Source organism: Nilaparvata lugens, chromosome 2 (genome assembly GCF_014356525.2).
Source record: "Nilaparvata lugens isolate BPH chromosome 2, ASM1435652v1, whole genome shotgun sequence".
Lineage (NCBI taxonomy): Eukaryota > Metazoa > Arthropoda > Insecta > Hemiptera > Delphacidae > Nilaparvata > Nilaparvata lugens.
The window spans coordinates 47,723,770-47,737,508 of NC_052505.1; the positions used below are offsets into that span (position 1 = coordinate 47,723,770).

The 13,739-nt window shown below is 35.5% G+C and overlaps 1 protein-coding gene across 1 annotated transcript in view; it reads right to left on the reverse strand.

Annotated features, from left to right (window-relative positions):
- Positions 1 to 10,243, reverse strand: part of LOC111057029 — a 51,383-nt gene extending 41,140 nt beyond the window's left edge. Inside the window, exon 1 of the mRNA XM_022344450.2 lies at positions 9,055 to 10,243. Within this exon, the coding sequence (XP_022200142.1) occupies positions 9,055 to 9,315 (261 nt within the window). The 5' untranslated portion in view covers positions 9,316 to 10,243. The remainder of the gene's footprint in view (positions 1 to 9,054) is intronic.
- Positions 10,244 to 13,739: the final 3,496 nt, after the last annotated feature.

Consider the following 13,739-nt stretch of genomic DNA (forward strand, 5'->3'; position numbering starts at 1 on the left):
GGCAATCTTTATCATTTTAAATTGAATGTAATGATGAGTTTACCAACTACCATCCATCATTGTTCATTTGAAAGAGGCATCAAGTTGACATAAACACAAATAAGCATCCGATAAAAACAATCAATGATATTCTCCCTGGTATGAATTGATCCTACTACACTTCTACATCGCTTTTGAGCATATAACGATGGGAATGACGAATATTATCGATACGAAAAATCAGAAGCAAATGAACGCTGATTTTTCAGCATTACTCACTCATACATTATTGATTCATTTTACCTTATAGAATTACCGATGAGTTGAGCATTTTGTAGAGTCAAGACAAGATATGCTTCAACATGGAATAATATAATGATCCAAAGATTAGGCCATAAATGAATTTCCCCATATATTCTGCTCCACAATAATACGGTATAGAGATCAAAACTCTGGTGTGGCGCACTCACACAACTTTCCTTGCCGTTATGAAAATTGATCACCTGACGCTAGTGTTCCCGCGCATCTCAAGTCTACTATTCAAAGATCTGAGCCAGCTGGTGACAGGGCAATAACGCTGGAGACACACGAGGTCTGCTATCTCTTCATAGTGAATCATTTTTAAAGAATCAACAGTTGCCAACAGTTTGCAATTGGATAATCACATTTTCTCGAATTTCGAGCTTATTTTTTAATTTTAGGTGAAAATGTTACTGAACATTAATTGTAGAGATTCTCATGCTCAATCTCTTGCACTGATTTTTTTTTTGTTTCAATTGTATCTGAAGCCCGATAATTGAGAATCTAAAATCAAACTTTGCATAGATGGGGCGGAGCTCTCATTCTCATAAATTCTCATAAATGTCTCTCTGTAGAGAGATTGAAATTTCATATTTATTTGTTGCAAGTAGAAAACTTTGAAATTTAAATTGAAATGTTATGGAATTATCTTTCTTATGATCATTCATAACTTGAAAGTGGTGCAAAGTCGAATTTGTCCCTTGAAAATTAATCAATCAGTATTGAATAAGAATTATGGAATGATAATTATAAAGATTTCATGAATTTTCATAATCTTGATTTAGCTCACTAGACTATCATCATAGCTTCCATAACATTCCACACGTCTTCCTCCGAATAAATAATATTGAACCTTAATAAAATAGAACAGAGATCCCAATAAATGAACACGTTAATTGATAAGTACGTTCTCCACTCACCCGCTCATAATGCACAAGTAAAGCCCCGCACTCACACAACTTTCCTTGCCGTTATGAAAATTGATCACCTGACGCTAGTGTTCCCGCGCATCTCAAGTCTACTATTCAAAGATCTGAGCCAGCTGGTGACAGGGCAATAACGCTGGAGACACACGAGGTCTGCTATCTCTTCATAGTGAATCATTTTTAAAGAATCAACAGTTGCCAACAGTTTGCAATTGGATAATCACATTTTCTCGAATTTCGAGCTTATTTTTTAATTTTAGGTGAAAATGTTACTGAACATTAATTGTAGAGATTCTCATGCTCAATCTCTTGCACTGAAATGTTTTTGTTTCAATTGTATCTGAAGCCCGATAATTGAGAATCTAAAATCAAACTTTGCATAGATGGGGCGGAGCTCCTGAAATTTTTACAGATATGGGACTTGTGACAGTTGATAGAGATTATCGATGACTATTCTAGGTATGAATTTGATCAAAATCGTTGGAGCCGTTTCCGAGAAAATCGCGAAAAACATTTTCGCCATTTTAGCCGCCATCTTGAATCGCATTTGATCGAAATTGTTCGTGTCGGATTCTTATATTGTAAAGACCTTACGTTCCAAATTTCAAGCACAAACACACACACACACACACACACACACACCACACACCACACACACACACACCACACACACACCACACACACACCACACCACACACACACACACACACACACACCACACCACACACACACACACACACACACACACACACACACACACACACACACACAACACACACACACACACACACACACACACACACACACACACACACACACACCACACACACACACCACACACACACACACACACACAACACACACACACACACACACACACACACACACACACACACCACACACACACACACACACACACACACACACATACAGACGAATACCCAAAAACCACTTTTTTGGACTCAGGGGACCTTGAAACGTATAGAAATTTAAGAATTGGGGTATCTTAATTTTTTTCGGAAAGCATTACTTTCCTTACCCATGGTAATAATAATAGTGCAAGGAAAGTAAACATCTATACTTATAAAATTCTTATCTCACTGACTCACTGATCACGATTTCTGGAAAACTACTGGATGGATTGCAACAAAACTTAAAATATAGCTTCCTTATACGTCCTAGGTGCTCACTAAGAAATCTTTTGACGATATTTCAACTCCAAGGGTGGTTTTTAAGGGTTTAAAGTTCGTCTTTTAGCATGTATATTCTTCTTCTCCCAATCTCTTAATTATAATTGCAATGTCCATATCATATGTTACTATAGAACTATAATCTAGAGAGAGTACCTAATCGAAACAGTTGATAACTGGCGACCAATTGATATTTTGTCAGGTTGGCATCAAGTTGAGATTATTTCATTAGGTTGGCACCAAGTTGAAGAATTAATTAAAATGCATTCATCGAGAACAAATTGATTGGGCACTGCTGCTCCAATCAGAGCTATTCCTGGGAGTAAAGATACTTTTTATTTTTCATAAAACAAACCTTTTAGACGGGAGTTGCTTCTATCAATTGATCCTATTCTATCAAGACTAATTTTGTTTGTATATCCGACAGATCGCGAAAACTGCTTAAAGGGGTATTTTAAAAACTTCGGAAGTGTCCGTTGTGGAATCTGTTTGTAAAGAATGAGGAAATTCGGCCAAAATTTAACTTGGGCGAAAGAAAGGGGTTATTTATTAAAACGGCCAAATAGCTGTTGTTGCTTTTCCTAATGTGAAAATATATTGCATAGAAGTAAGGCTAGTTTCACATTCATTCGGTTCGTTTCGTTTTCGGTTCGTTTTCGGCAAATTCCGATAAGTGTGAAACGGTAATTCGGTTTGAATTCGGTACCGAATAGAAACCGCATAGAACCGAACGCCCACTTTACTCTAATAAATTCCATCAGGTTTCAATTCGTTGCTAGCGAGAGGCTACTTTCACACACTTCCGGTTCGGTTCGGTTCGTTTCGTTTTCGGCAAATTCCGATAAGTGTGAAACAGTAATTCAGTTTGAATTCGGTACCGAATAGAAACCGCATAGAACCGAACGCCCACTTGACTCTAATAAATTCCTTCAGGTTTCAATTCGTTGCTAGCGAGAGGCTACTTTCACACACTTTCGGTTCGGTTCGGTTCGTTTCGTTTTCGGCAAATTCTGATAAGTGTGAAACGATGATTCGGTTCGAATTTGGTACCGAATAGCAACTGCATAGCACCGAACGCCCCCTCGACACGGATAGGTTTCATTATATTCGAATTCGTTGCTAGGAAAACAGGAAAAAACAAAGTCTTTTACACACGCTTGCCTTTTTTTGTTTTTATTTTAACCTGATATCGTGATTATCTGTTTCAAAATTTTCCAAGTCAAAATCATATGGTCGATTCATTTCTGTTCACGGAAACATTTTTTTTTTAATGGATAGTTTGCTGAAAAAATATGAAAGATATGAATTAAAAATTAAGGAGAATTTTCATTTTTTTTATTTTCCACGAATATTACATGATTTCATCAATTGAGGCAAGAGATGAAGTTTATGTACCATGTGTCAAAACAAGGAACAAATTTTCGATTTAAAAAATAATCTCTTTGAATATCCAAAATTAACATACCATAATCAAAAAGAAACTATTCAAATAATTCACAATTTTTGATTAACTTTAATTTTTTTTTGTTCAAGAAATAACATCTTACAATTTAGCACCAGCTGTTATATTTGAATATACCAGCATGAGCTGTGAAAATCCAAACACAGCTGTGTTTGAGAAGAAAATACCTAATTAGAACCGTACGAATTAAAACCTGACATGTATGAAAGCCTCATTCGTTTTCGGTAACGAACCGAACCGAACCGAAAACGAACCGAATCAAATGAAACCGAAAGCGTGTGAAGCTAACGAACCGAAAACGAACCGAATCAAATGAAACCGAAAGCGTGTGAAGCTAGCCTAAGGCGCTTTTCCCATGAATCGATTCCCAAACATTGATTGTTTTACCAAAGAAAATATAAGGTAGCTTTCGATAAACATATAGGAGAATATGTATAACAGTTCGTTGATGTCAGTATTCCTCATTAATAGCATCAATGCTACCCTTTCAAACAATGCTGATACATTGATGTGAATCTTACTATAATCTGGTTACTCTAGATCAGATGAAGGAAATAATGTTGATGATCGCTACTGTTTCAATTTCAATCATGTTTGACATCTCTGCTTTTGATGCCAGCTGTTATTATTATGTGAAATACGCTCTCATTGAATGTAATCATAATCATTGAAGTCAATTATACTAAGAAAGCAATTTCTGTTTGAATATGTGTGTTTGTGGTTGTGTATGTATGTCGGCCGGATCTCGAAATCGGCTCTAACGATTCTGATTAAATCAGGAAAACATTATTTTGGAACAGGTCTCAACTCTGGGAAAATTCGTTGAACTACCAAGAGAAAGGATTATTGGTCTCTCAAGTAGCAGCTAATCAGGAAAAAAGTTTTTCATAGTCTGTTGAAAACGTAAGAAAGTGTGAGCAAATAAAAAACATTATAATAGCTGTAGCTGAGTTACCAAATTTGGCGACCTTATTTTAAAACATTGAAGTATTCATGGAACATCTGGAAGAATAGGTTCAGGAAATAACCGGATGATATCAAAAGAAATTTAAAAACGATCTCTCCAAACATATGGTAGTTGGATGTAATGTTCATTGTGAGGTGATAGAAGCGACTAATTTCTTCAGCTTCTGTTGTATTGGTTCCTCTGTTGCTCTATGTTTCTACGCAGCCATGGCCTTGTAGGAGACAGTTGCACTGTCTGTTAATTCATAATCCGGACTAAATACCACGAGAACCAATCAGAGAAGCCTTTTTTCAAAAAAAACCCTGCTCTGATTAATTCTCATGAAATTTAATCCTGATTGAAATTGAACATGCTTTTGTGCTACTGGGCCTGATATTTTCATGTTTCAAAATCAGCTAAAAACTAAATCGAAAAAAATCATAATATTCCATCAGCTGCTCCTATTTCCTTTCATGATGTTATTACAACACAAGACAAACCTATTGATATTGATAGATCACAAGTAAATTCTAAAGTTGCCAATTTAGATAGAAATTAAATTGAGTTACATGTTAGTTGACATCCAAATTTTCATCCCTAAGCTTTTGGTTTCAAGCTAAGATCAAAGAAAGAAATCATATAATGGTAGTCAATAATCAAAGCAATTGAATAAACTCCATTCAGATTTATGCAAATTCACATTAAAATGATCCAACTTCAATATTTATTATTGTAGAGTTTAGGACATGTGAAATCAGCCACAATAAATGTTATACTATTATGAATGGACTCTTATGTATGAATGGACTTCCATGGAAGAAAGAATCAGTGGATTGGCTGCTTTTACACTTTTGGATAAGTGAAACGAATACTAAGCGACAGGCTATGTCAAAAATTCCAGAATAAGCAAGAGATCCATGGATACCAGAGTCATCAAATTCCGAATCAACCTAATTTGGAATTTAATCTTCAATTGCCAAAGCAACAATAACATGATCACTGCTAATTTGATAATTGTCAACTGGAAATATTAATTGCCAATGAATAATGTCGAGGGCGACTCTTGAGCCCGGCCCCATATCCTACAAAAATTGCTGCAATTAGACTACTCTTCTAAAGAGCACTTCCAAAACATCAATTAATTATTTGACTTAATAATTTTCATGCCAAGTTGTGGCCTAATCTCAAAAACGATTATAACAATTTTGGTAGGATGTAGATTATAAATGTTTCACAGAAATAATTTTATCTTTTAATTCCCGTAGCGAAGCACGGGTGCCTTGCTAGTTTTCCATAAAATGATAAAAGACTTTGAATAGTCCAGCCAACAAAATCTTTGCATATGTGTAGCATTTCGCATAATTGACGTATAGTACAGTCAAGGAAAGGTTATAGAGGGAAAAGTTGGTGAGACAGTTTTGTTAAGGGTAGGTAGTAAGGAGGTAAACATATCAAGAGTCCCCACCCCTACCCCCTGTTCTAAGCGGGTGGGGTGGTCTTAAGGTACAATTTTTTGGTTTATCTCAAAAAAACTCAAAAACAATGTCTCTTAAGGACTTGACTGTCATATAACAAATTAAAGCTCACATAATTTACTGCATTATTCTTTTGTCAAATTTGTTTGTATCTCCTCCAGTTTTCGAGATATCCGCTCTTGAAGGTGTGACATTTTTGAAAAATAAACACATTTGCCACCAATTTTTTTCTATTTTTGCTCGTATAACTTTTTAAAAATCAATGGAAAAAATCCATGCTGATTATGAGCTTATAGAGCATTAAACTCTCTTAAATTAGATGTATAATTTCACACTTTAACGAATTTCCCTACTCCTTTTGCAGCAGATTTAGTGTTGAGTATGAAATCTCTATTTTTGCAACAATAGAGCTATTAACAAAGGATTTGAAGGGAACGTTTTGAACAAAGTTTTTGACTTTGCAGCCTTGTTGAGACTAGTTAGGAGGAGAAAATATCAAAAGTCCCCATTCCTAACTCATGTGCTAAGGGGATGATGGTGGTTTAGAAGTTGAATTTTTCAGCGTTTTGCTTCCACGATCATATAATGAGAAAAATGCAACTTCTAAACCACCATCATCTCCTTAGCACATGAGTTAGGAATTGGGACTTCTGATATTTTCTCCTCCTAACTAGTCTCAACAAGGCTGCAAAGTCAAAAATTTCACACTCAACACTAAATCTGCTGCAAAAGGAGTAGGGAAATTCGTAAAATAGTGAAATTATACATCAAATTGAAGAGAGTTTAATGCTCTATAAGCTCTTAATCGGCATGGATTCTTCCCATTGATTTTTAAAAAGTTATACGAGCAAAAATAGAAAAAAAAATTGGTGGCAAATGTGTTTATTTTTTAAAAATGTCACACCTTCAAGAGCGGATATCTCGAAAACTGGAGGAGATACAAACAAATTTGTGGAAAGAATAATGTAGTAAATTATGTGAGCTTTAATTTGTTATATGACAGTCAAGTCCTTAAGATACATGGTTTTTGTGTTTTTTGAGATAAACCAAAAATGGTACCTCAAGACCACCCCCACCCGCTTAGCACAGGTGGTAGGGGTGGGGACTTTTGATATGTTTACCTCCTTACTACCCTTAACAAAACTGTCTTCCCAACTTTTCCCTCTATAACCTTGGATAGCAATTTATGAGCCCTATCAACTGACATGAGTCTAATTTCTGGGAAAATTGCAGGAGCTCCGTAATATTCTTGAGAAAAATTGCGGATAGTTACTAAAAATCATGTTTTTCACGATTTTTTCAAAAATGACTTGACCGATTGATTTCAAATTCATACCCTTTATACTTATTTATCAGCTCTTTCAACTGGCTGGAGTCTTTTTCCTGGGAAACTAATGGGGTCCACCTCATCCTTGAGAAATGGACATTGTAAACTCCCTCTCGTGCATGAGGTAGGTAGGTAGAGCAGTTTATAAAAAGAACACATAGTCGAGATATTTCATCTGTAGAACAGCTGTTTTGACGACTTTTGAAAAATCATCGAATTTCATAATTTACACAAAGAAAAAAGTACTCTGAAAACAATTATATATACACATCTACAGTAGTCTGATCGTAATTTCAAATAATTGTTACCGCCAATCGTCATTATGTTATTCCCCTAAATTATTCTTCCCTTTAAGAATGAGGCTTTCAGTTCAATGAGCAAGGAAAGTTGTGTGAGTGTACCACACCAGATTTTTGAGCATTCATTGCCTGGACTAGTAGGAAAGTATACAATATAATTCACAATAAGTTATTTGTCACTATTATTAAACGCATTTACGGCTCAAAATCAGTACATATCTGTATTATTTTCAATAATGGAATTGATAAGGTATTATTTTTTTCTCAAATCATCCATTTGACATGATCATTATAACAAGAAAAAATTACGGCTTAGGCTACAGATTATGTCAAGAAATTCTCATAAATGTCTCTCTGTAGAGAGATTGAAATTTCAAATTTATTTGTTGCAAGTAGAAAACTTTGAAATTTAAATTGAAATGTTATGGAATTATCTTTCTTATGATCATTCATAACTTGAAAGTGGTGCAAAGTCGAATTTGTCCCTTGAAAATCAATCAATCAGTATTGAATAAGAATTATGGAATGATAATTATAAAGATTTAATGAATTTTCATAATCTTGATTTAGCTCACAAGACTATCATCATAGCTTCCATAACATTCCACACGTCTTCCTCCGAATAAATAATATTGAACCTTAATAAAATAGAACAGAGATCCCAATAAATGAACACGTTAATTGATAAGTACGTTCTCCACTCACCCGCTCATAATGCACAAGTAAAGCCCCGCACACACACATTGATTTTTGCTCGTACGATATTTTGCCGTCCTTATGAATTCTATCAGATTAAACAGAACTTGACAAACATCATCTGTTTAATAGAATAATTTATAAGTACGGTAAAATACCTTTCGAACAAAACTCGATGTGTGTGTGTGTGTAATCTATGCATTTGCATTGGCTAATAATTGAAATCAATTCAATTTTTATCGTAGGGCATTATTTCTTGCAATGTGATCCTTATTTCTGTTTCCATATTGATGAATTTCAATACACAAATCTGTGTTTTCGTGTTACACATTGTATCTTTTCAATAAAATATAATGTTTTTCGTAAGATGCAACAGTGCTTACAGACGAGAGTCTCATGTATATATTTTTTAAATGGGCTTTTGTGAAATAATGATTGATGCAAGATTACTCACTGAGGATGAATTGCCAGGACAGCTGAAGGAGGAAGGGAGGTCGGTGCAGAGAGCGATGAAGAAGACGGTGAACACGAGGAGTCCGACTATCGTCAGCGTCCAAGCGCCCCTTCTTGGCTCGGCGCACAGTTTCGCCACAGCTGGCAAGCTTCCAAGATCCGCCTCCTTCACACCAAGTTTTCTAGATGATTTGAGGACGAGCCCCAGTCTTCTGCATGCCTCCTTTACGTGGTCGCGTCTCACACCTTTGTTTTTCTTCATGATTAGTGGAAATGTCTTCGATAGCACTAGAACGTCTCTGACTTTGATAACGGCGAAGTTCGAGAGTCCGAAACAAAATTGTTTATATTCACAGACGAGATTCTTCTACAATATTTCAAGGAAATTATCAATAATATTATATTGTGTTTCATAAACGATTTAGGTTGAAAATATATTATTTTAAGAAAGATCAAATTATTCGCTCATATTGCTTGGGAAAATGGTGTTTCAGATATTAATTTCTAGTTAAATTTTTTTATCAAAGAATCGCTAACGTGATTGTTGTCAAGTAAGAGTCATTCGAATTCCATGTGATTTTCCCAGTTTGTTTGTCGCAATATATTCAATTGAATAATTTTGAAGTTTTGAGAAAAACTCTCTTCTAAAATAATGTGATAACGTTCACAATTACAGAACCTTACGTAGTTTCCACACAGTAGTCTCTCACAAAGATACTTATAGGTTATGTTGTGTGTTGTGATAATAACTGGGGCAGTAGACCTAATGCTGGTGAGAAAATCGATAACATCTAAGTTCTGGAATGAAATTCTTGAATGAATTACACACGTGTATCACTGAAATGCTCGTTGATTGGCTAACCTTACACTGATAACAAAAATTTGAATAGTTCGTTTCGATATGTATAATCAAAGTTTTTGGGAAATTGTGCTGAGGTCAAGAGATAGGAACTCCTCTTGTACACCGAGGTGAATTGGTTAGATGATACGTGGTTTGCACCTGCTAATATGTTCACCTGCTAATTATCACCTGCGATACACGTTGATGTTGATGGTTCCAAAGCAGTGCTTGTCCAAGTGTGACCCTTGTCATGACTGGGTGCACAATGAACTAGTTCTGGCATTGCTAAGTCCCGTACTTCGCAAGCCCGGTCACTTACTATTCGCGTGTGCGCGTATCGATCAGGCTTACATCACCCTCGTTCTACTAAGGGAAAGATGAAATTTCCCTCGACCTCGGAAAATCTCCCTTTAACCGCAGAGTTTCAAGTTATTGCAGATAAACTTATAGAATGTACTATTTTACCCATAAAACTGCGAATTAAAATTCAATCAAATAAGATAGGTTGACGATATCTTATTACTACATCTTTATTACTATAAGATGGTTTATAGTAATCAATTAACACAGAAAGTGATAAGATCAGCTTTGATGTCAGCGAATTTTTATCACGTCACCTTTCAGAAAATCTGTAATGGGAGCAATATTCAGCAACTTATCACAAGGCTTCGTAGTAATAAAAGCGTGGAATTCCAATAAAATTACTGTACTGGTTTTCAGTTATTGAAGATCACATCTTTGCTTCTGAAATGCGGTTTGCAATAATATGTGCACAATAAGTTGCAATAATAAGTTTTTCCAAGTGGAGAAATTTTTACTTAGGCCTACTTTTAATTTCCCATCAATTGAAAAATTCATGTATCATTTAGAAACCTTAAGAGAAAGTAATTCAGAAGACAATACTTGTACTTGTATAATTGAATCTATGATGATTGTAAATTGATTGAATAATTCAATAAGAAATGTAATGGATCAGTGATATTAGAACTTTGTGAGAGCTTTCGAGAACTGGTGGTGAGAAATCATTAGAGGTTTAGTTTCTGAATGAATGAGTTTATTACAATCAAGTGAAACATCTGAAACCGTGAGAATTCCATTCTCATTCTTTATAGCTTATACAACGATCAAGTAAGTGTTTTCATAATTTGAAAACTTTTATATTGAAATGTACAGTGTACTTGACAATTTAAAAGACCCTCTAAAATGTAAAATGTAAATCACCCTTAAAGCCCAATGTAAAATAGCCATGTTGCTTTGAATTTTAGAGCATTCTAGCTTTCCTCCCTTAGTTATTTTTGCTGAGAACATATCACATATCATCTTGTATGAGAGGTACAAGGTTTTCAAATAATTATGTTTTTGAATAGAAATTAGTAATTTTCATGTGAAGTGGAGAGTGCGGAGATCTGGTCGATTTCTTTCTAAGCTTAAGTATGTGAACCCTAGATGCGAAACGGGGTGAATTTTTAAAAAAGTGTGTAAAATGGTGATTTAGCTTCAGAGCAGTCCTAGAAGACGTTTTGAGTGGATGCACACGTTTAGTAACGGCACCCCGTTTCATGTTTTGCTTGCGTACAATTCACCCCCGTATGACCCTCCTCACAAACACACCAACACACATACACACATTTAGACCAATACCCAAAAACCACTTTTTTGACTCAGGGGACCTTGAAACGTATCAAAATTCAGAAATTGAGGTACCTGAATTTTTTTGGAAAGCAATACTTTCCTTACCTATGTTAAAAGAACATAACAAGGAAAATAACAATATAGATTAAAGTCGTATGTCACCGACGCGTCTTCCACTACAAGATTGGAAGTTGCAGTTGGATGGAAAGAGAGACATCCGAAGACCGAGGAAGAGGTAGACACCGGAGCAGGCTTTACAAGCCTAGTCCATGATGGATGATGATGATGTTGATTTTGATTGTATGATGCCTACACCACACTCTCGCCAAGTCGTTTGCCAAGCGGTTCGCTGTATACATACGTGCGGAGTGAAGACAAGCGGTAGCCATCCACACTTTCGCGCTCGTCGTCATTTGTACGCATTTGGCAAACGTGTGAAACCGACATAATATATTGAATTCATAATACATTAAAAAAAAAAATAAATGCATATATCTACAATGGATGAAACTTCTATAACGTACCGTATAAATATAAATACACGATGTTTGAATGATAAATATTGAAGTTATTGTTGTATGCATTCAGACCACATTGCGGTATGATTTCTGATAATTGATTCCTTGACCTTCATTCAATTACAGTATGTACATTATTATTATTCATGCTGCACATAATGAAGTACTTTGAAACAGCCTAATGAACTTCATATGAATCAGGCAAGTTGGTTTCTGAGCTTGTAAGCAGAAAAAGTGAGAGAGCTTTTCAAAGGTGAGAAAGTCATCAATCTATGATGAGGATCCTCATTGAAATATCAAATCATCCAACAGTGGCTCCTTACAATAATTATTCATTCTATGTGAGCAGCAGCTCAAAGTGAAAGCGCCTGACACCAAGCTAGAGATAAAACACATGAGCGTGGATGTGAGATTTGAAAAGCAATGGGTTCATTATTATTAATCGCCTGTTTTAGTTGATGATATATCGTCGCACAGTGTGACAGCACTCTGTAACGAGCTGAGCCAGTGTTGATTACCGCGATAAGTTGCCTCCACTACTCCACTACAACGCAACGCAACGCGACGTGTGTGTTGACTTACTGCAGTTTGTGAAATGGTATCATGGTTTCCGACCGCCAACCAGTTACGGTTTATAATCAGACACCAAATTTCTCTATCTGGTAATAACTCTTCCACCGCGGGATTGCTTCGTACGCTTGCCGCAGAAACAAATTTATGTTCACATAGTTCTTCAAATCTGGATCGTTTCTCGAATGTGTGTTCTACCTATTCCAGACAGAAATACTAATGAGTCAAGTCGAAATCATGATTTAAACACTGAAATTGTTGGGTTTAACATTGTTAGGTATGAAGTCATAGAAAAACATGCATGCATCTTTGTTGACATCATAATTTTTTGAACCATGAAATTATGTACCACAAATAAATTATATAACAATGTTCATCTTGAATGCTACAAATGTTGCTGTAAATTAATCAAGATAATTACGTAGTATGTAATGTAAATAATATGTAATATCATCAATTATGATTGAGCTTATGACATGAATAGAAAATTCGAAAGCTCGTAGTTTTTTCATGTCAATCCTTATAGTTCATTGATTAGTTCCCGTTGACTTGGATTCCTAAACTTGAACTCCTATTCTACGTGCAATCTGATATTCACGTTTGTCATGAGTGGAGATTCAGTGCTATTCAGTTATATCTGAACAAAATTCGTAAGATTCTTCCAAAGTGAACACTTCCAAGTTATTTTAATATTGATTGGATTCCTTCTCTCACGTTTCTCACTAAAGCTCGTATTCCCTTGTCTCTTCAAATCTCCAGTCGGAGTTCTTCATCAAAATCGTATACTGATCCATCAAAGATTATACATAACGCTCCAATGTTGTCTTCAATCACAGTTCTTCACTGGATTTCAATCTAAGAAATTTTAAGCATAGAACTTCTTTCATCATCACGATCAGATTCAACTCCATGATTCCTGTGAAGTTATTGAGAGTTGATACAGCAAAATCAACGTCAATCTCCAAAATACCAACATTTGAATTCCGTTGGAGTTCATTTGAAATTTGAAAGCACTCTTCTCTCGAGTTCTTCAATTCCAGAGCACATCACTCACCAAGATCCGATCAAATTTCAAGGAAATGTCTCTTCTTATACAAGCAAGCAAGAAGAAAGAAAATTGATTCG